This window comes from Podarcis muralis, chromosome 16 (assembly GCF_964188315.1).
Source record: "Podarcis muralis chromosome 16, rPodMur119.hap1.1, whole genome shotgun sequence".
NCBI classification, from domain to species: domain Eukaryota; kingdom Metazoa; phylum Chordata; class Lepidosauria; order Squamata; family Lacertidae; genus Podarcis; species Podarcis muralis.
In genome coordinates this window covers 11,823,125-11,843,214 of record NC_135670.1, presented here as the reverse complement: position 1 = coordinate 11,843,214, position 20,090 = coordinate 11,823,125, and the positions used below count along the sequence as shown (strand labels likewise).

Sequence of the window (20,090 nt, the reverse complement as noted above, 5' to 3'; positions counted from 1 at the left end):
GCCACGAAATTAAAAGACGCCTGCTACTTGGGAGAAAAGCAATGACAAACCTAGAAAAGCATCTGAAAAAGCAGAGACATCACCTTGCCGACAAAGGTCCATATAGTTAAAGCTATGGTTTTCCCAATAGTGAAGTATGGACCATCAAGTGAGAGCTGGGCCATCAAGAAGGCTGATCGCTGAAGAATTGATGCTTTTGAATTATGGTGCTGGAGGAGACTCTTGAGAGTCCCATGGACTGCAAGAAGATCAAACATCTCCATTCTGAAGGAAATCAGCCCTGAGTGCTCACTGGAAGGACAGATCCTGAAGCTGAGGCTCCAGTACTTTGGCCACCTCATGAGAAGAGAAGACTCCCTGGAATGTTGGGAAAGATGGAGGGCACAAGGACAAGGGGACATCAGAGGACGAGATGGTTGGACACTGTTCTCGAAGCTACCAGCATGAGTCTGGCCAAACTGCAGGAGGCAGTGGAAGACAGGAGTGCCTGGCGTGCTCTGGTCCAGGGGGTCATGAAGAGTCGGACACGACTAAACGACTAAACAACAACAACAACATTATGTTCTGTTATGTTATTGCTATGCATTGTTTGTAAGCTGCTTTGAGATCCATTTGAATGAAAAGCGGCATAGAAACACAATCAATCAATCAATCAATCAATCAATCCTTGGAGAGACACTGCCAGACAGAGCAGACAATTCAGAGCTAGATGTACCAAGGGGCTGACTTGGCAGAAGGGAGCCTCTCGTGTTTGTTCCTAGATCTGTGTGGCGGCTGCATGATTTTTCCAGCGATGGACTTCTCCTCCATCAACAGATGCCAAAGCTACAGCTCTCAGAGTGCTTGAGCTATATCCTCTTCCACCTTCCCAGGAAACTCTGGGAACTGTAGCTCTCTGCAGGGAAGAGGGGCCTCCTAACAACGCAGGTGGTGCTGTGGGTTAAACCACAGAGCCTAGGACTTGCCGATCAGAAGGTCGGCGGTTCGAATCCCCGCGATGGGGTGAGCTCCCGTTGCTCGGTCCCTGCTCCTGCCAACCTAGCAGTTCGAAAGCATGTCAAAGTGCAAGTAGATAAATAGGTACCACTCCGGTGGGAAGGTAAACGGCATTTCCGTGCGCTGCTCTGGTTCACCATGAGCGGCTTAGTCATGCTGGCCACATGACCTGGAAGCTGTACGCCGGCTTCCTCGGCCAATAAAGTGAGATGAGTGCCACAACCCCAGAGTCAGTCACGACTGGACCTAATGATCAGGGGTCCCTTTACCTTTACCTTTACCAACTCTCAGGTGTCACTACAACTGCCTGGCTCCCATTGGCTTAATTCCTCTGCCGGGGAGCTGTTGCCCTCAAGATGTGCTCCCATGGAGAGCTGATTTCAGTACATGGGGAACCTTTTTGCAGCCTGAGAGCAGCATTCCCTTCTGGGCAACCTCCTGGGGGGCCACATGCCAGTGGTGGGAGGGGCCAGAGGCAAAACGTGGGAGGAGCAACCAATGTAAATTTCCCCTTCATAAAGGAAGATCGCTTCTGCAGAAGCAAGAAGTATGATCAGAGTTCAAGGACATGTTCCAACCAGGCAAAAGCACTCAAGGAGGGCGTGAGGCAGGGCCAACGAGGAGTGTGCCACGGGGAGAGAAATCATAGACTTGTAGAGTTGGAAGGGATCCCAAGGGCCAACCCCCTGCAATGCAGGCTTCCCAAGGGCCTGATGGAAAGGTCTGGAGGGCTGAATTCTGTTGTATGCTGATGCTGTTCTCAAAGGTTGTGTTTTGGCTCTTTCAGAATCCTGCCCCTTCACCCCGGGGTGGGGAAATCCCTTTTTGCAACAGGCAGGACAGCCCCCACCTGTGAAACACTGCCAGACCTGCAGGCAGGCAGGGTGATGTGGTATGGGGGGGGGGGCAGGGAAGGGAGATGAAAAGGAACACCCACACCCTGCAGGAGGATTCTTGAGCGTATGACTCAAGATTTGTCAAAACAGGCAGAGTAGCTGAGGCTGGTTCCTCCGCTCAAAGCAAAGTGGGTTCGCTCCAGGAGGAAAGGGCGTGTGCAGGGGTGTTTCGGGTTGGTGGGAGAAGACAGGGCAGGGTATGCATGTGAAGGCTGGTGGAGGAGGAGGAGGCCGAGAAGGAGCCGGGCAGCTGAGCTCCAGGGCAGGACACTTTGTTGCGCGGCGGGTTTCGCATGTGGGTCCCACCCGCCCTTTGGGACAATTAGAACTGGAACCAGCTGGAACCACGCTGCCCCACAGCAGGCAGGAAAGCCATTGCGCAAGGAAAGGGCGACTGAAAGGATCGAGGGAGTTGGAGGAAAGCTTACAACATTTGGGGCTTTTTCCCTCCAAGTTCAGAGAAGAGGCAAGAAAGGGAGGAACAAGAGAGAGGCGGATAAAATGTGTGCAGGGAGCGTGGAGGAAGCGGACCGGGAGACTCCCGCCCACCCCATCTCTCTTAATACTAGAATCCAGGCCCCCCCCTCAAACGGCTCAAGACCACAATACCTCAAGGACCGCCTTTCCCCATATAAACCATCCCCAGACTCTGCGATCAACACTTAAGGGCCTTCTTTGTGTACTTCCTCCACAAGAGGTCCGGAGGGTGGCAACATGAGAACGGGGCCTTTTCTGCAGTGGCTCCCTGTTTGTGGGATGCTCTCCCCAGGAAGGTTCACCTGGCGCCTTCATTTTACACCTTTAGGCACCAGGCAGAAAAATGTTCCTTTTCAACCAGGCCTTTGGCTAATCAATATTCTATAGCCTTTTATATGTGTTTGTAGGAAGGGGGGTGGTTATTGTTTTGTCGTTTCTGTTTTAACTAATTATTTGTGCTTTTATTTCGTGTTTTCATCTTGTGAGACGCCCTGAAGATCTTTTGATGAAGGGCAGTATATAAGTCAAATATAAAATAAAATAAAATCCTGAATGGTGAGAGATTCTGGACAGATAAAAGGAAGAACGTCTTCACACAGCTAAACATTGACACCCAATACCCTTTTAAAATATGTTGGGGAGGGGGGATTTTGGGGTTGTTCTTGTTTTCATTTATATTATGTTTTTTGTGTTTTTATATTGTGATTTTATCTTGTCAACTCCCCTGAGACCTGCGGGTATAGGTCGGAATAATAATAATAATAATAATAATAATAATAATAATAATAATAGATAGGATTTGGCCACTGTGAGAACAGGATATGCTGGACTAGATGGGCTCTTGGCCTGATCCAGCAACCCTAGAGGATCAGAGAGCTGGAGAGCCCTAGTATCGCACCTTGCAACATTTCATGGATGCAAAGAGGGAGATGTTGTAAGGCCCCCAGTCTTACATTTGATCGCCTTATTGATGGTTTTCAAGGCCTGTTTAAAACCCATTTATTCCCCTGGTGCTTGTAATTTAAACGCTGGGCTCAGCCGACCTTTTCTAACAGCACGTATCGCTGCTGGTTTTAAATGGCTAGTTTTAATTAAATCGTTCTTTTTTCAGCTGTTCAAAATGAATTTGATATGAGCATGGACTTATAAAACTTATGATAGGGCAATGTCTTGAAAGGCAGCCTAGAATCAGTGTGGTGTAGTGGTTAGAGTGTTGGGCTAGGACCTGGGGGACCAGGGTTCGAATCCCCACTCAGTTATAAACAGACTCAGTGGCCTTGGGCCAATAATTCTTCCTCTCTCCCTCCCCCCCTTTCTCACACTCACTATGATATGGTTCCAAATTCTATGATCCTCCTCTGCAGGGTGACATATTGAGCTCCCACTCCCCCCCTATCCATGGTAATTTGGGGGCACTGGGCGGATATTTGCACCCCAGCACCGCATCTGCTAAAGACGGCCCTGGGTAGTGGCAAGCTTTCAAGCTTGTGTTGTTAACATTAATAATAACCCTATCTTTTGTTGTTTAGTTGTTTAGTCGTGTCCGCCTCTTTGTGACCCCATGGACCAGAGCACGCCAGGCACTTCTGTCTTCCACTGCCTCCCGCAGTTTGGTCAAACTCATGTTGGTAGCTTCAAGAACACTGTCTAACCATCTCGTCCTCTGTCGTCCCCTTCTCCTTGTGCCCTCCATCTTTCCCAACATCAGGGTCTTCTCCAGGGAGTCTTCTCTTCTCATGAGGTGGCCAAAGTATTGAGAGTCTCAGCTTCAGGATCTGTCCTTCCAGTGAGCACTCAGGGCTGATTTCCTTCAGAATGGAGAAGTTTGATCTTCTTGCAGTCCATGGGACTCTCAAGAGTCTCCGCCAGCACCATAATTCAAAAGCATCAATTCTTTGGTGATCAGCCTTCTTTATGGTCCAGCTCTCATTCTTAAGGGTCAAGTCTTATGCAGCTAAAATAGAACTGTCCATGCAAAAGAGGAAGGCATGAAGAGGCTATGGGGAGCCTCAAGATTTGCAAATACAGTAAGCCCACAAGTGCAAAAACACGTAAAGCCAGGAGGGCTAAGATCACCTTCTGCTTGCTCTCAGACCACCTCTGCTTGCTCTCCATGCTCTTGCTAGGCCCTCTCTCAGTCTCCAACTCTCTGATGCCCAAACACTCTCCCAGGGTCAGTGCAATGGCTGATGGGATTGCTAACTGTTCTTTCCTGCTCTCCTGCCTCCTCCTGACGTTTTTTCTACTGCCTATTTTGCTTTCCCCCTTGTCTTTCCTATCTGTTTGTTTGCTTGACGCCCATGTAAGGTTGTGTTTGCGTAAGAAAAATGTATGTATGTTGTGGGCTTACTGGTCAAAAAAAACTTTAAAGGGGGAGGAATCCTAAGGGGAACTCACACTCACACTCAGCTCAAGGACTGAGCAATGCTCAGTGAGCACAAAATGCTAGTTGCGATGTGGAAGCAGATGGGGGAATGAAATGGAGTTTTCTGGGAAAGGGCATAGCTGGCAAGCTTGCAGGTGCCAAGACCAGACGCACTCCACGCTGCAACATTTTGTTGCAGAACCCACTTGTAACAAATAATTGTAAAAAATATAATTTATAACTAAATAATAATAATAATAATAATAATAATAATAATAATAATAAAAAATTAAATGAAGTAGTGCTGGCTAAGGTGATGCCATTTGTAGCTCGATAGGTTGGGGAAGGTTGCGGGTGGCACATTTGTTAAGCCTTAAGGTACCACAAAACTCTGTTTCTGTTTTCGCTGCCAGGATCTCGCATGCTTCACTCGCTTCTGCAAACCGTGCGGAGGTCAACCGCACTCTGGCTGCCACGGCCAGAAGAACCAAATGCGGGCCGGGCGCTGTGCCTGGCTCAAGCTTGGTCGGTGGGCCGTCCACCTGCCTGCGGAAAGCTCTCCTTCTCTTTTGTCCCCTCCTCCTTGCTTGTCCCACCCGTAGGTAGACTGCCCCTGGCAGTGGAGGCTCCACGGAGCTCCCTCTCCTTAACTGCTAGGTTCCATTTCCCGGGTGACCTTGAGAAGCGGGGCTGCGGGGAGAGAGCGGGACGCGCGCACACCCAAGTCTCCCCCACCCGCGATCGGGCTGCTTGCCCCCCAAGCACGCGGGGGGCGTTGGGCAAGAGACGACCTTTCCCTCGCCCGCCCCGAGTCCTCCTCCTGCTGCTGCTCCTCTCCGGGCGCCACGTTGCCAGCAGCCGCGGCCGGCGCGCGTTGTTGAGAAGAGCGCAGCGAGCGCCTTGGAGAGGGGGGGGGGCGTTGTCCCCGCCCCTCTGCTCTGCATATTCATCTCCAGGCCCCGCCCCCACCAGCTGGAGGAAGCCGAGTAGGAAGTGGGTTGCGATGTCCTTTTGTGTCCTACAGCCGGAGCGAGGAGCGAGCGCGCAGCCCCAGCCCATGGCCCGGCCGGTCCCCGGCGCGCGGGGCCACTGAGCCGCCCCGCTCGGACGCAGCTCGGACCCCGCCGCCGCCAGCGCTTCCTGCAGCTCCCAGCCCTTGGCTGCGACCAAGGTCAGTGCGATCGTGAGAAGGAGGAGGAGGAAGAAGAAGCGGGGAGTATTCTGACGATCGCGCCCCCCCCCCCCAATCCCAGCCCCCTTTTCCAAACCGGCTCCATGTGACCGGCGCTTTCGTTGTGGGAGGTTGGTTGCCTTGCAGGGAAAGAGAGCGCCCGATCCAGAAAACAGGGGGGCGGGGGCAGGCAGGGTTCTGGAAGTGGGGGGGGGGGACACACACCACGGTGCCCCCCACTCGGGGGCAGACGCGCGTCAGTAGACGCTCCGGCGCCCCCAAGTGCGCCAGAACTCACTCACATGCAAATAGATATCGGTGTACTACGGGTGTACACACACGTCTATTGCGGTGCCTCTGTTAGTGTGGCAGAGGGCAAAAATCACGTGTGGGGGAGGAATGGAGAAATGTGTGGGCACAGATCAGGGGCATGAAAGTGCTCGTGTGGATGTCTCTGTTGAGGCTGCCAGGCAGAGTCGTGCTCCTGCAGCAGAGTGCGCAGACCCGGGGACAAGCAGTGTGGGGCATGGCGCAGCCGGCGGGGGGGTGGGGGACATGATTTAAGGTCACATAGTGCGGATATGGTGTGTTGTGCAGGTGTCGGTGGGTCCCACGTAGGCACCTGTGTAGGCCTGCTTGCCTAGGTGCAAGGGCACGGAAAGAGAAAGAGAAATGCTTGCGCATGTACAAGGAGGGCGCACTGATGTGCTCACAGCTGCACATGGAGATGTTGAAGTGCTGCGCCCAGATGAGTGGAGAAGCCTCCCTTGTGTGTACAGACACGGTCTGCATATACCCCCTGCAGCTGCCTGGACGGGGAAACCTTTCCGCAGCCATGTGCATAGCAAACTCATGCGCGCCTGGGCACGTGTGAACGGGAGAGGGCTCAGACATGAGAGTGCCCTGTCTCTTTTGCCCAGCTGGCCTCACCGCTCGGCCACTAGGGGGCACTGCGGCCCGTAGTAAGTGGGGTGTGTGGGGGAGAGTGACAGAAGTGAACTGCAGAAGGGTCAAAGGTCATGGGCACACAGGCTTTCCACATGGAGCCCAAGAAAACATGACCACAGATTGTTCAGCTGCAGGGAGGTGGTGTGCAGAGGTGTCCGGGAGCTTCAGACAGCTGCCCTGATTTCACAAAGTCTCCTGCTTTATGGAGTCCTGAGAACGATCGAAAGTCTGTGGCCGATGTGTACATGGACTTTTCTGAATGGCTTCTGCTTACTGGGGGGGGGGGGGGTTGGGAGAAAGTTGGGCAATGTCTCCTAGCCCCCTCTCTCTGGCCCATATTGCTCCCCTCCTCCTCTTGCATAAACTCCACTCTTGTCCCCGATTGGGTAAGGGATGATGCACTGATCCACAGAGGACAAAGGTCCTTTGACAGGCCTGGCAAAAGTGGGGAGGGTAAACCTATTAATAGAGACACAGAGGGGGTGTCACTTAGGGGTGCGGGGGCAGAGTGTGCGCTAAGAGGTGTCTTGCGTGCCTGGAGTTAAAGACGCTGTCCTAGGGTGGTTACTGGTCTTTCTCTTTCGCTCAGGGCACCGCTCACAACACACGAATAATGCTAAGTAATAAACCGCAGGTGCTTATTATTAGTAATATTTTCATCAATTTTATGTGTTTGTTTATGGAATCTGTATCCCGCCCTTCGTCCCAAAGGAGCCCAGGGCGGCAAACGTCGAAATGTGAAAGCAGTGCAATTTAAAAGTCATATTTGCATTTCCTCCCCGCAACCCCGCACTGCAGGCCTAGTTGCTTTGAGGAGGGGTATTTAAAAACGGCTCTCTGCGGTCACTTTTGCCCCTTCTCCAAACTCAGAAGGGGGAGGGCAGCGAGACACAACACCACCACCTCCCAATTTGTAGCCAGGACATCAGTATGAAATCTTGGCTGGTTATGGAAGGAAACCTCAACAATCCAGTGTCCAGAAGAGGGGGGGGGGGCAGAGAGCCTTAACCTAAGGAGTGCAGGAGATGGGAGGGGGCACAATTCGTGTGTGGGAGGGTTAATCTTTGTTGCATTGAAGTTGCAGGGGCAGGGAGGGGGGAGAGAAGAGATGTCAGGTTGCTGAGCCAAGCGGCTATTCCTGTCCTCTGCGTGTTTACATTTAACTCTCAAAGCCCCAGAATGTTGCTGTTCTCCAAAGAGGCGGTCAGGGACAGGACAGGACCGGACCAGAGGCAGCGAGAGTGCACTGCCTTTGATCCCATCGCCAGCCCTGCCTGGGTGCCTGGTTGTATCTCCCTGGAGTGACCTTGAGGCCACTCCATTCTTCCGGCGGGATGCTGGATCCCAGGCCAGCAGCTGTGGGGTGGACAGTGTGTAGGTTGATGAGATTAAGGGGGGGGGGAGGCCTACATAGCAGGGCCTTCGTGGAGTGAGGAACACTCTCCCCCCGCATTCCCACACATAGGACGCTGCCAGAAAGGCAGTAAATTTTGAAGAGAGTCTCTTGGCCTGTCTGAATTAAGCCACGGTTGGCCATCCCAAAAGCTCTTCCTTGCTATGTCTCCATTAACGGAGTTGAATGTAGAATTGGGGTATATGCTATCACTTCCTTCAGTGGGGGGCAGCCCCCCAGATTGAGCAGCGGAACTGGAGGCCCCCTAAACTCAGGTTGATGAAATTATAGTGGTACCTCGGGTTAAGTACTTAATCCGTTCCGGAGGTCCGTACTTAACCTGAAACTGTTCTTAACCTGAAGGACCACTTTAGCTAATGGGGCCTCCCGCTGCCGCCGCGCCGCCAGAGCACGATTTCTGTTCTCATCCTGAAGCAAAGTTCTTAACCTGAAGCACTATTACTGGGTTAGCGGAGTCTGTAACCTGAAGTGTATGTAACCCGAGGTACCACTGTACTGGGGTTGTTGTCCCCCACCCCACGCCCTGACTCGGTTCTTCCGATTGATTTGTCGTCAGATTCTTCCCGCTAGTTGGCTAACTTGGCCTAGCCCCCCAAATTCCACGCTGGTCCCTGATTGGGTGGTGGGTTTGTGACGCACATCCAAGTGACAGGGCAGGATTTGGGATGGCGGACTGTGGCTCTCTGCTCTTTGTCACAGCCCGGCCGCCGAATTCTGTTTGTGATTGTGGTCCCTTCTGAGTGAGAAACGGATTAATCGTCATTATTTTAAAGATCTGCCTTTGAACACCACCTTTAAGTTTTATCACACCGAAGGGCTCCCATCCATTTTTTTAGAAAATGGACTTAACCTGTGCAACTCCATCTACATGTACACTACACATTTAAAGCACTCAGTAAAGTCGTGACTTTCCTCCAAAGCACCCTAGGAATTAAAGGTGCACAGAGTGATTTATCAGTCAATCTTTCTTCCCAGGGAGCTCCAGCCGTTCTAGCTTTTTTGGGGGGGGGGGGGATAGGGGTTTCCGGACAACTCTCAGCACCCTTAACAAACTGCACCTCCCATAATTCTGTGGCGGGAAGCCATGACTCTTTAAAGTGGCGTCAATAGTGTTGTGAATGTGGCCTAGGAAGGGGAAATATTTTCCAACATTCCTGCTGTTTCAGGTTTTTTTGTATGTCGTGGCCGCTCTTCTCTGACGCTCCCCATCTGTGTCCTCTTTCCTGCAGCCCTCTCCAGCCATGTCATCCCGGGAACGCCGGGCAGAGTTTTTCATCAAAACGGAGCCGGCCTCCCCAGACAGCCTTGCCCAGCACAGCCCCAGTGGGTCTTCCGACACCAGCGCCAGCGGGGCCCCACAAGAGCTCGAGACCGCTGGGGCGCTGCCTGCCGGGACGGGGGCCTCCCGGCGACGCCATGATGACGACCCGGACGAGCCCCCGGGGCGGGGGAAGTACATGCTGAGCGCCATGCCCAAGCGGCTGTGCTTGGTGTGCGGGGACGTTGCCTCAGGGTACCACTATGGCGTGGCCTCCTGCGAAGCCTGCAAGGCCTTCTTCAAGAGGACTATCCAAGGTAGGCCACCCCTGCCCGGGCGCTGCAAGAGAAGTCTGGGGTTCCCCTAAAGCTGTTAGGGAAGAAAAGGGGTCTTTGTTTGAGGAAGGGCAGTGAGAGAGCATCTGCTTTGCATGCAGAAGGTTTCAATTCCCGGCATCTCTGGGTCAGGCTGGGAATACACCCTACCAGAAACCCGGGAGAGCAGCTGCCAGTCTGGGTAGACAGTACTGAGCTAGATGGACCAATGGACTGACTGGCTATAAAGCGGTTTCTGATGTTCCTAAGAAGAAAAAGGCCCTGCTGGATCAGGTCATCTGGGGAACCTTTGGACCTCCAGGTGGTGATGGACTACAACTCCCATCAGTCCCAGTGAGCATCATCAGTGGTCAAGGATGATGGGAGTTGTAGTCCGGAAGGCTGCAGGTTCCCCACCCCTGATCTAGTCTCGCATCCTGTTGTTCCAATGACAGATAGACCTTTCTGAGACGCTTGTTGCCCCTCTGGTAGACTGCCTCTTAAAAGTGAGGTTCTATTTAGCTATCACGGTGAATAGATGTTAACAGGGCTGGTGCCCTGGTGAGGGGTTGGGCTGTGCTGTTCAGGGATATTCTAGGTCTCTTTCCTAAATGTTCAGCTTACTTGGGGAGGGGGTGGAGAAAGAAGTCCCTTTTACTTGTGGAGATTAATAAAACTGTAGGAAGTCTGAGTATGAATGAACTTTATTGCGCATTACGAAAGGGCTTTGCAAAAGCAAACACCCTCGCTTCTTGCTCGCACATAGTTTTCTCCATTAACAGAGTTTAATTGACATTTACAGCATCCGGCATCAGCACATCACTTCGTTAAAACCATTGAAAGGTCTCCCATAACCCCCCTCCTAAACCCCCCCCCCCACCTTTTGCATGTAAATTCCTAGCTGCTGTGGCAAACAGCACCAACCTATAGGATGCATTTTACCAAGTTGGTCTGTAAGAAGTACTATAATTAAATTGCTGCGATCAAGTGTGCAGCAGCTGTGAAAAATGTGAATTCCATGTTGGGAATCCTTAGGAAATGGTTTGAAAAGGGGGCTGGGGGAAAACACTGCCAAGATTATGTCTTTATGCAAATTATGGTGCAGTACACACTTGAAATACTATGTACGGTACTGGCTTCCGTGCCTCAAAAAGGGATCTTGTAGAGCTGGAAAAGGTTAAGAAAAAGAACTGAACGAGGGGGTGAAGTAACTCCCTTAGAATCATAGAATGGTAAAGTTGGAAGGGACCAACCCCCTGCAATGCAGGAATTCTGCCCACAGCCATCCCTGGGTGGGCTTGTGAGGAAAGGCTCCAGTATTTGAGGCTTTGTGAGTTTAGAATAAGCGGGGACTTAGTAGAGGTGCATAAAATGTGGCACAGTGTGGAGAGACAAAAGTCTTGGGGAAAGACCAGTGTTTCCCAAATTTGGGCCTGCAGCTGTTTTTGGACTACAATTCCCATCATCATTGACCACTGGTCTTGCTAGCGAGGGATGATGGGAGTTGTAGTCCAAAAACAGCTGGAGTCCCAAGGTTGGGGAACACTGCTCTAGACTACCTCTGGAATCAGAGGCAGCCTACCTTTTGAATACCAGTGGGGAGATTGCTGTTGCTTCCATGTCCTGCCTGTGGTCTTGCCATAGGCATCTGGTTGGCCACCGTGAGAAGAGAATGCTGGGATTGGATAGGCCTTTGGCCTGATCAAGCAGGGCTCCTTTCATGTTATGAACTTCTCATTTTGGTCCTGGCTGTTCTTCAGGGATTCCCCACCATGTTTGGACACGTTTGCACTGTACACTAAAAGCACTGTGATACCTCTTTAAACAGACATGGTTTCCCCCAGAGAATTCTGGGAGCCTTAGTTTGTTGAGGATGCAGAGAGTTGTTAGGAGACCCCTATTCCCCTTGCAAAGCTACAATTCCCAGAGTTCCCCGGGAAGAGGGATTGATTAATTAACAATCATCAGAAACGTTTATCTATGAGAGGAATAGGGGCCTCCTAACAATTCTCAGCACTCTTAAGAAACTACAGCTCCCAGAATTCTCTAGGGGAAGACACGGTTGTTTAGCATGGTACAATGCTGCTTTAAATGTATGGTGTGAATGTGGCCTTAGAAAGACTCTCTCTCTCTCTCTGGATGTCCTAGAATCATAGAGTTGGAAGACACCATGAGAATCCCCTGCAATGCAGGAATGTTTTGCCCAACGTTGGGTTTGAACCCGACACTGGGCAAAACGTTGAGCATGAAGCGTCTCATGCTCTACGACTGAGCCACGCACTTTCCCCAATAGACTTCTCTTCCTCCATGAACTTACGGAATTTAAGAAAAGAGCCATTTCAGCTCAGTGCCGTTGCCTCATCTTGTGCTGGGGGAATTCCATAAGTTAAGTATGTATTCCATGAAGAAATACTTCCTGAACTTGTGTCATTCCTGAACCTTTGCACTGATACAGCTTCCTTGATCTGTTTTGTAGCACTGGATAGGGGCTGATGGATAAAAGCACAAGAAGGGCCCACAAACAGGCTGTGAAGGCAGTAGCCTCTCCCGCCTCATAACCAGTAATTTGAGGTATACTATTACTGCACCTGGAGGTTCCAGTTGGCTAATGTGGCATTTGGAACATAGGAAGCTACTTTTATCTCAAGTCAGGTTATTACTTTATCTAGCTCAGTATTATCCACTGACACTGACTGGCAATGACCCTAAGTTAGTCACGTTCATTCACCTCAGTGGATTTACTCTGTGTATGACTAACGTGGGCTGCAAACTTTTGTCTTCTTTGAACAGAGGTTTTTATTTTATTTATTTAGGAGCATTGCTTAATATTTTTTTTTAAAAAAAACCTCTAAGTGGTGTATGACTTTAAAGCATTAAGCAATATTATTAAAACAAAAATAAAGCAACAGCAACAACCCAGCAACGGTAGAACAGTAGTGTAAAATGCTTCTAAAAGCAAATTAAAAACAGAAATCCAATGAAATCAAACAAAACAAAACAAAAACCAGGGACAGGAAAGTGTGGGCAAAAGGAGATGTCCTTACAAAACATCTGAATTTAAAATGCCCTATTAATGGGCGAGAGACCCCCAAATACCCCAAAACTCAGAACTCATGACTGAAGCTTCCACTTAAAATTCAAACATCATTTTGATATAAAAATGCTTTCTTTCAACAAAATGCAAGAGCCAGTGCTGATTACTGCTACTACAAGTTATAACCTGACCTTCACCCTAAGGTCCTAGGGCAGGTTACAACAATTAAAACATTATTAATATTGAAATATTGCGTGTGTGTGTTTTCAATATTTCAATAACACAGAAATTAGGTGGGTCCTAAAAATATACACCTCAAGTGTCAAAAGTCAGGGTCAAGAAGTACAGTGGTTAGAATGTTAGACTAGGACTTGGGTGACCAGGGTTCAAATCCCCATTCGGCCAGGAAACTCGCTGGGCGATCTTGGGCTCAGTCACTTCCTCTCCGCCTATCCTACCTCACAAGGTTGTTGTGGGAATTAAATGAGAAGTGGGAGAACCATATATGCCACACTGAGCTCCCTGGGGGGGAGGGAAGTGGGATATAAATGCAATAAACAAATAATATTTTTTGAGTAAATGCATATATATTATTTATACTATAGCTTTTTTAAGCTTTCTGGCCCTTTCTCTTTCTCTCTCAGGCAGCATTGAATATAGCTGTCCGGCCACCAATGAATGCGAGATCACAAAGCGGCGCCGGAAAGCCTGCCAGGCCTGCCGTTTCACCAAGTGCCTGCGCGTGGGCATGCTCAAGGAAGGTACGGCTTTGGGCCTCGGGGCCTAAACCTCGGGCGTGGCGCCAAGGTTGACGGGGCGGGAGGGTGCACAGCGAATGTGAAATAGCTTGGGGGGGGGGGGAGAGGAATTGCAGGAGGAAGACGGAGCTCCTAACAGGTTGAAAATGTTCTGAATCAGCTTTGGTCTTCTCCAGGGGTACGTCTCGACCGGGTACGAGGAGGGCGTCAGAAGTACAAGCGCCGGCCTGAGGTGGAGGGTGCCACTTACCCCAGTGCATTCGTCACCCCACAGATTGCTACGGCGACCACCAAGAAACCAGGTAAAGGACTGCGGTGCCCCCCTGAACCCCAGACTCTTATCCAGAGTTTGGGGATAAAGGGGCCCAGGGCGTGTGACCCATACAGAAGTGTACTTGGCTATGATTGATGGCAAAATGAGAAAAGATGAGAGAGAAACGTGGGCCCTGGCCTCCTTTGGCCCACTTCCCTGATTAGATCAAGGCTGAGGAACGTGTGGCCCTCTGGACTCTGTTGGACTCCAACTCCCATCAGTCCCAGCCAGCATCATCGATGATCAAGGATCATGGGAGTTGTAGTCCAGCAGCTTCGGGGGGGGGGGCTCACAGGCTCCCTGTCCCTGGCCTAATTGCCAACCAACATTAGCTGAATTTGGGAATACTTCCCCCAAGCGAAGAAAGGGAGATTTGTGAATCTGGAGTGTACAACTTACTCCTGACACTTCTCTTTCTTTCATCTTTGATCCTCACCATCCTTTCTTCCACCCCCGCTCCCTGCAGCTCCAATGAACACAATGGTGTCGCACTTGCTGGTGGCGGAGCCTGAGAAGCTGTACGCCATGCCTGACCCCGCACTTCCTGACAGTCCCGCCAAAGCAGCGAGCACTTTGTGCGATCTGGCTGACCGGGAGATCGTGGTCATCATCGGCTGGGCCAAAAACATACCAGGTGAGAGAGAAGGGTTGGCTCGAGGTCATGCCTGTCCGGCTGCTGCGCAGATATTACCTTGCCACTGTCCAAAGACCCACAACGACTTCTGGTCCATTGCTGAGCTTGGCACAAGGCTCAGGAATACTCCGTTGGGATCCAGAGCAGGTGGCGGTGCGTGGGGCACCCCATTGCTTTCTCTCTTTCTGCCATTCACTCTCTCCCGGCAACTCCTAGCTACCTGTTAAAGCATCCATGACAGAGGGCCATCCAACCTCTGTCTAGAATCCTCCCATGAAGGAGAGGCCATCACTTTCTGAAAAAGTCTGTTCCACCGTCGAACAGCTCTTGCCATCCAAAAGTTCTTCCCGGTGTCCGGTTGGAAACTCCTTTATTGTAGCTCAAAGCCATTTTTGGGATCCTCCCCTCTGGAGCAGGAGAAGACAAGTTTGCTCGACCTTCCATGTGACAACCCTTTAAATACTTGAAGATGGCTACCATATCTCCCCTCAGTCTCCTATTATCCAGGCTAACCATACCCAACTTTCAACCGTTCCTAATAAGACTTTGCTTCCAGACCCTGGATCATCTTGGTTGCCCTCCTTTGCACACATTCCAGCTTGTTAGCATCCTTCTTAAATTGTGCCCCAAACTGGACACAGTGCTCTAGGTGTGGTCTGACCAAGGCAAAATAGTACCACTCTATTCATAGATTCATAGAATTGTAGAGTTGGGAGGGATCTATTGCTTCTCTTGATATGAAAGCTGCATTTCTGTTGATGCAGACTGGAATAGCATTAGCTTTTTTGCTGCTAAATCACACTGTTGACTTGTGTTAAGCTTATGGTCTACTAAGACCCTTAGATCCTTTTCACATGTACTACTAGCAAGCCAGGTGTCCCCCGTCTTATATTTGTGCTGCTGGTTCTTCTTGCCTGAGTGTAGAACCTGATATTTGTCTCTTTTGAGATTCATTTTGTTAGTTTTGGCCCAGTTCTCTAGTCTAAGGTCATCTTGAATCACGATTCTGTCACCTACCCTTCCCAATTTGGTGTCATTTGCAAATTTGATGAGCTTCCCCTCAATTCCTTCATCTAAGTCATTTATAAAGATGTTGAACAACAATGGGTCCAGGACAGAACCCTGCAACACCCCGCTTGTCACTTTTCCCCAGGATGATGAGGAACCATTAATGAGTACTCTTTGGGTTCAGTCAGTCAACCAGCTACAAATCCACCTGACAGAAACCTCATCCAAAAAAAGCAATGAATCATTTCTAAGCACCCACACTTGGTTGCTTGGAATCAATTTCTGCTCGCCACAGGCCACCCTGCAAACAGCTAGTTAGCTTCATCCTTTTCTTTTCTTTTCTTTTCTTTCCTGTTCTGTCCTTCCTGGCTCAGGATTTCCGGCGCTGTCCTTGGCGGACCAGATGTCTGTACTGCAGAGCGTGTGGCTGGAGGTCTTGCTGCTGGGGGTGGCCTGGCGTTCGTTGCCCTGCGAGGACGAGATCGTCTTCGCGGAGGACTTTGCTCTGGACGAGGAGGCGGCAAGGGCGGCGGGGCTACTGGAGCTCAGTGGGGTGGTCCTGCAGCTTGTGCGCAAGTACCGGGCCCTGCGCCTGGAGCGAGAGGAATATGTGCTTCTCAAGGCCTTGGCGCTTGCCAACTCAGGTGAGTCCCTTTCACAGGCAGAGAGATGCCAGGCGGGTGAGGTGGGGGCTTTCCCCACAATGTTTATTGTTTCCTTTATATCCTACCTTTCCTCCAGGGTGGCTTACATTGCTCTGCCCAGATTCTCCATATTCTCCTCACAACAACCCTGTGAGGTGGGTATGTGACTAGCACAAAGTCTAAAGCCCTAAACATCCTCGGTCCTGTATACCTGAAGGAGCGTCTCCACCCCCACACTGATGTCCAGCTCCGAGGGCCTTGTGGCAGATCCCTCACTGCGAGAAGTGAGGTTACAGGGAACCAGGCAGAGGGCCTTCTTGGTAGTGGCCCCGTGGAACGCCCCCCCCATCAGATGTCAAGGAAATAAACAACTACACAACTTTCAGAAGACATCTGAAGTCAGCCCTGTTTATGGAAGTTTTTAATGTTAGATGTTTTATAGTTTTTAATATTCTGTTGCAATTCACACAGAATGGCTGGGGGAACCCAGCCAGGTGGGCATTGTATTATATTATTATTATTATTATTATTATTATTATTATTATTATTATTATTATTAGAGCCCCACCCATCTGACTGGGTTTCCTGAGTCATTCTGGTTGACTTCCAGCATATACAGAAACATAATAAAACATCAAACATTATAAACATCCCTATACAGGTTTAAAAAGTGCCCCTCAGCAATCTCAGTGCCTGATTCAACATGGCCAGGCTGCCCCTGTCCAAGAGAGGCAAAAGGAGAAAGATTACCAGGAAGAATGGACGAAATCTTAAGATTATTTAGTTAAATATGTTAAGTTTAATTAATTGGAAAAGCTTGCAAATACCAGATAGACTTAGGATTTAAATATGCAATGTGATGAATTAATGCCGAATTGGAGAGAAAGAAAGATGTTAAGTGATCAAGTTAATTTTATAAGAATATTGGTTTTGGAAAAGCGTTAATAATGATATACACTGAAATTCAACCAGGGGGATACGAGGAAGTCACTTAACAATGTTACTATAAAGGTAAGGTAAAGGTACCCCTGCCCGTACGGGCCAGTCTTGACAGACTCTAGGGTTGTGCGCCCATCTCACTCAAGAGGCCGGGGGCCAGCGCTGTCCAGAGACACTTCCGGGTCACGTGGCCAGCGTGATGAAGCTGCATCTGGCAAGCCAGCGCAGCACACGGAAACGCCGTTTACCTTCCCGCTAGTAAGCGGTCCCTATTTATCTACTTGCACCTGGGGGTGCTTTCGAACTGCTAGGTTGGCAGGCGCTGGGACCGAGCAGCGGGAGCGCACACCGCAGTGGGGATTTGAACCGCCAACCTTTCGATCGGCAAGCCCTAGGCGCTGAGGCTTTTACCCACAGCGCCACCCGCGTCCCTTAAACAATGTTACTAAGTTAGGTTTAAATATGGTTGAGATTTATGTTTGTTTGTTTAAAATTTTTGGAAAATCAATAAGATTTTTGAAAAAACAAAAAACAAGAGTGGCAAAAGGCACTCCCGGCTACTGAAGCTCCCGGAGTCTCTTCCACCAAGCTAGGGGGTCCTAATGGCTGCTGTGGGCATCTATTTCCCACCTTTCCTGTTTCCTCCAGACTCTGTGCACATTGAGGACATGGCAGCCGTGCAGCGGCTCCGGGACGTGCTGCACGAGGCCCTGCTGGAATACGAAGCGTCGAGGCGCCCCGAGGAGCCCCGCCGGGCCGGCCGCCTCCTCCTCACGCTGCCCCTCCTCCGCCAGACAGCCACCCGCGTCCTCCACCACTTCTACAGCCTCAAACTGGAGGGCAAGGTCCCCATGCATAAGCTTTTCCTGGAGATGCTGGAAGCAATGATGGACTGAAGGAGGAGGCCGGGAGGGGAGGGCAGGGGACAGGATTTGGGGAGGGGAGCAAAGTACAGACTGACTGGTTATCGGGGATTGTTGGGGGGGGGGGGCGCGCGTGCAGAAATGGAATGGGGCTTGGGTTTTCCCCTCCCACACAATCCCCCCCCCTCCCAGAACCGCCGCTCGTCTGCCTCATGTTAAAAAAACGCATTTCAATGTATGCAAATGTGATAGCTGCCCATTGCTTTGCATTGAGGCTGACTTTTTTTCTTTTCTGAAGAGAACAGACCCCATGGGGGAGGCAGAGAAGTTTTTTTTTAAAAAAAACAACAACAACACAAAACACCAGCCCTTCTGGACGTCAGAGGCTGGGCTGCCGCAACGTGGGGCAGGGAGAAAGGGAGACAAGAGAAAGTTTTGACATTCACACTGGAAGCCATACTTTAATTTTTAATTTATTAACTTGGGGAAGGGCAGGGGGTGGGTGTTAGCCACTGTAGCTCTAGCCTGGAAGCCATATTGCATTTGCGAGGCATGGAGGAGGGAGAGGAAGGGTAGTTGTTGGGGAGGGTTGTGTGTGTGTGTGTGTGTGTGTGTGTGTGTGTGTGTGTGTGTGTGTGTGTTGGGGGGGGGGGTTTGAATGGTTAGTTCTTGCCCCAGGATGCAGCTACAGGATAGCACGGGATGGAGAGCAGAGACAGCAGGTTCACGGCCTCTTTCCTACACCACTCAAACGCCATCTTGGTTTTGCCCCTGGGCTGGGCCCAGCCAAATGCACCTTAATGAGGGTGAGAGTGTCGAAACCGTAGATCCACAGCTCTCCAGAAATAAGGAGGGAGACAGATTTGGGGAGGGGAAGGAAGACCCACAACACTTTTCTTTTCTTTTTGACCTCCTTTCTGCCTCCTTAGTACCGAGTCTCTTCATTAGGGCGTCTCTCAGGGGACGATAGTCCGCCCCCCGTTTCTCTTTCCCTCACAAAGGCCCACCCTCCCTCTGGGAATGTTGCATTATCACTTATAAGCAATAATAATAATATTAATAATAATAATAATTTAAAAACTTGGGGTAGGGTCCCCATGATGCAGGGGGAAGAGGAGGTTGTGTCTTACGTCGTTTCTGCTTTGCATGGAGTCTGCCTTAAAAAAATTGGGGAAAGGGGTGTGTTTGAGTGTGCGGCTGCAGTGGTGGGAGTCCAGCCCCCCCCCCCGCTCCTCCTCTGCAGAAGGGAAAAGGCAGGGCCTTTCACGCTCCATCCAAAGTTCTTTCACTTAATTCCCTTGTAGCAATAGTTAAAAAGGCAATTTGTGCTTTTTTTTTCAGGTGTGATTTCATATCAACCCCGCTCCCACAACTCCCCTCACACTACGAGGCTAAGCAGCTAGTTCCTCCCTGCGTCCCCATTAAGCCAACCCCATCTTACACCCAAAGCAATAAATAAAACCTCTTCCCCGCCTCTCCTTAATTCCCTTTTGAACCCGCCAAACCAGGGGGGTGGGGAAGCTACGTTGCCCACCAGCTGTTGGGACTAGAACTCCCATGGGCCATGCTGGCTGCAGGGGCTGATGGGAGTTGGAGTCCAACAACGCTTGCTGTGGCCTGCAGCTTCCCTGTTCCTCCTCTAACTTAAACCAAGGAGGGAGGCTGCATGGCCTGTAGCTGAGAGCCGTGTACATAGCAATATATTTTACTGTATATTTGTTGCAGGAAAAAGAAATCTACCCCATTTCTGGCTCGCTTCCTTCCCCCCCACCCACCCACGGAAAGGAGGTGGGGCTGCAGCCTCCCTTGCCCTGGTTGCAGCTGGGGGGGAGGGGAGGGGAGAAGCTGGAGAATTTTTTTTTTGTATTAAATTATGTGTGTGTACATATTATAAATACCTCTGATTTGTGTATAGGCGGCTACACATACACATTCATAGAGAGCTCTATTACTGAACAAATTAAAAAAGGCCATTGCGGCCTGACAGTCAACTGCTGTCTGTTGTTGTCTTCCTGCGTGCTGTGTGATGAGGCCGGGAAAAACACACTGGCATAGCCC

General features: G+C 50.4%; 1 protein-coding gene across 1 annotated transcript; it reads left to right on the top strand.

The window, feature by feature from the left end:
• The first annotated feature begins 5,704 nt into the window (after positions 1-5,704).
• Positions 5,705-20,023, top strand: ESRRA (estrogen related receptor alpha). Its single transcript, XM_028710125.2, has 7 exons — positions 5,705-5,905; positions 9,497-9,842; positions 13,518-13,634; positions 13,808-13,933; positions 14,411-14,578; positions 15,961-16,230; positions 17,818-20,023. Exons 2-7 carry the CDS (start codon positions 9,509-9,511, stop codon positions 18,063-18,065), a joined length of 1,263 nt encoding a protein of 420 aa, XP_028565958.1. The 5' UTR covers positions 5,705-5,905; positions 9,497-9,508; the 3' UTR covers positions 18,066-20,023.
• The last annotated feature ends 67 nt before the right edge of the window (positions 20,024-20,090 follow it).

Bases quoted from the DNA above. Each gene is read 5' to 3' on its own strand.
- ESRRA (XM_028710125.2), top strand. From the start codon at position 9,509: ATGTCATCCCGGGAACGCCGGGCAGAGTTTTTCATCAAAACGGAGCCG. The intron at 9,843-13,517 runs GTAGGCCACCCC...TTTCTCTCTCAG, and splicing joins CTTCAAGAGGACTATCCAAG to GCAGCATTGAATATAGCTGT. The intron at 13,635-13,807 runs GTACGGCTTTGG...GGTCTTCTCCAG, and splicing joins CGTGGGCATGCTCAAGGAAG to GGGTACGTCTCGACCGGGTA.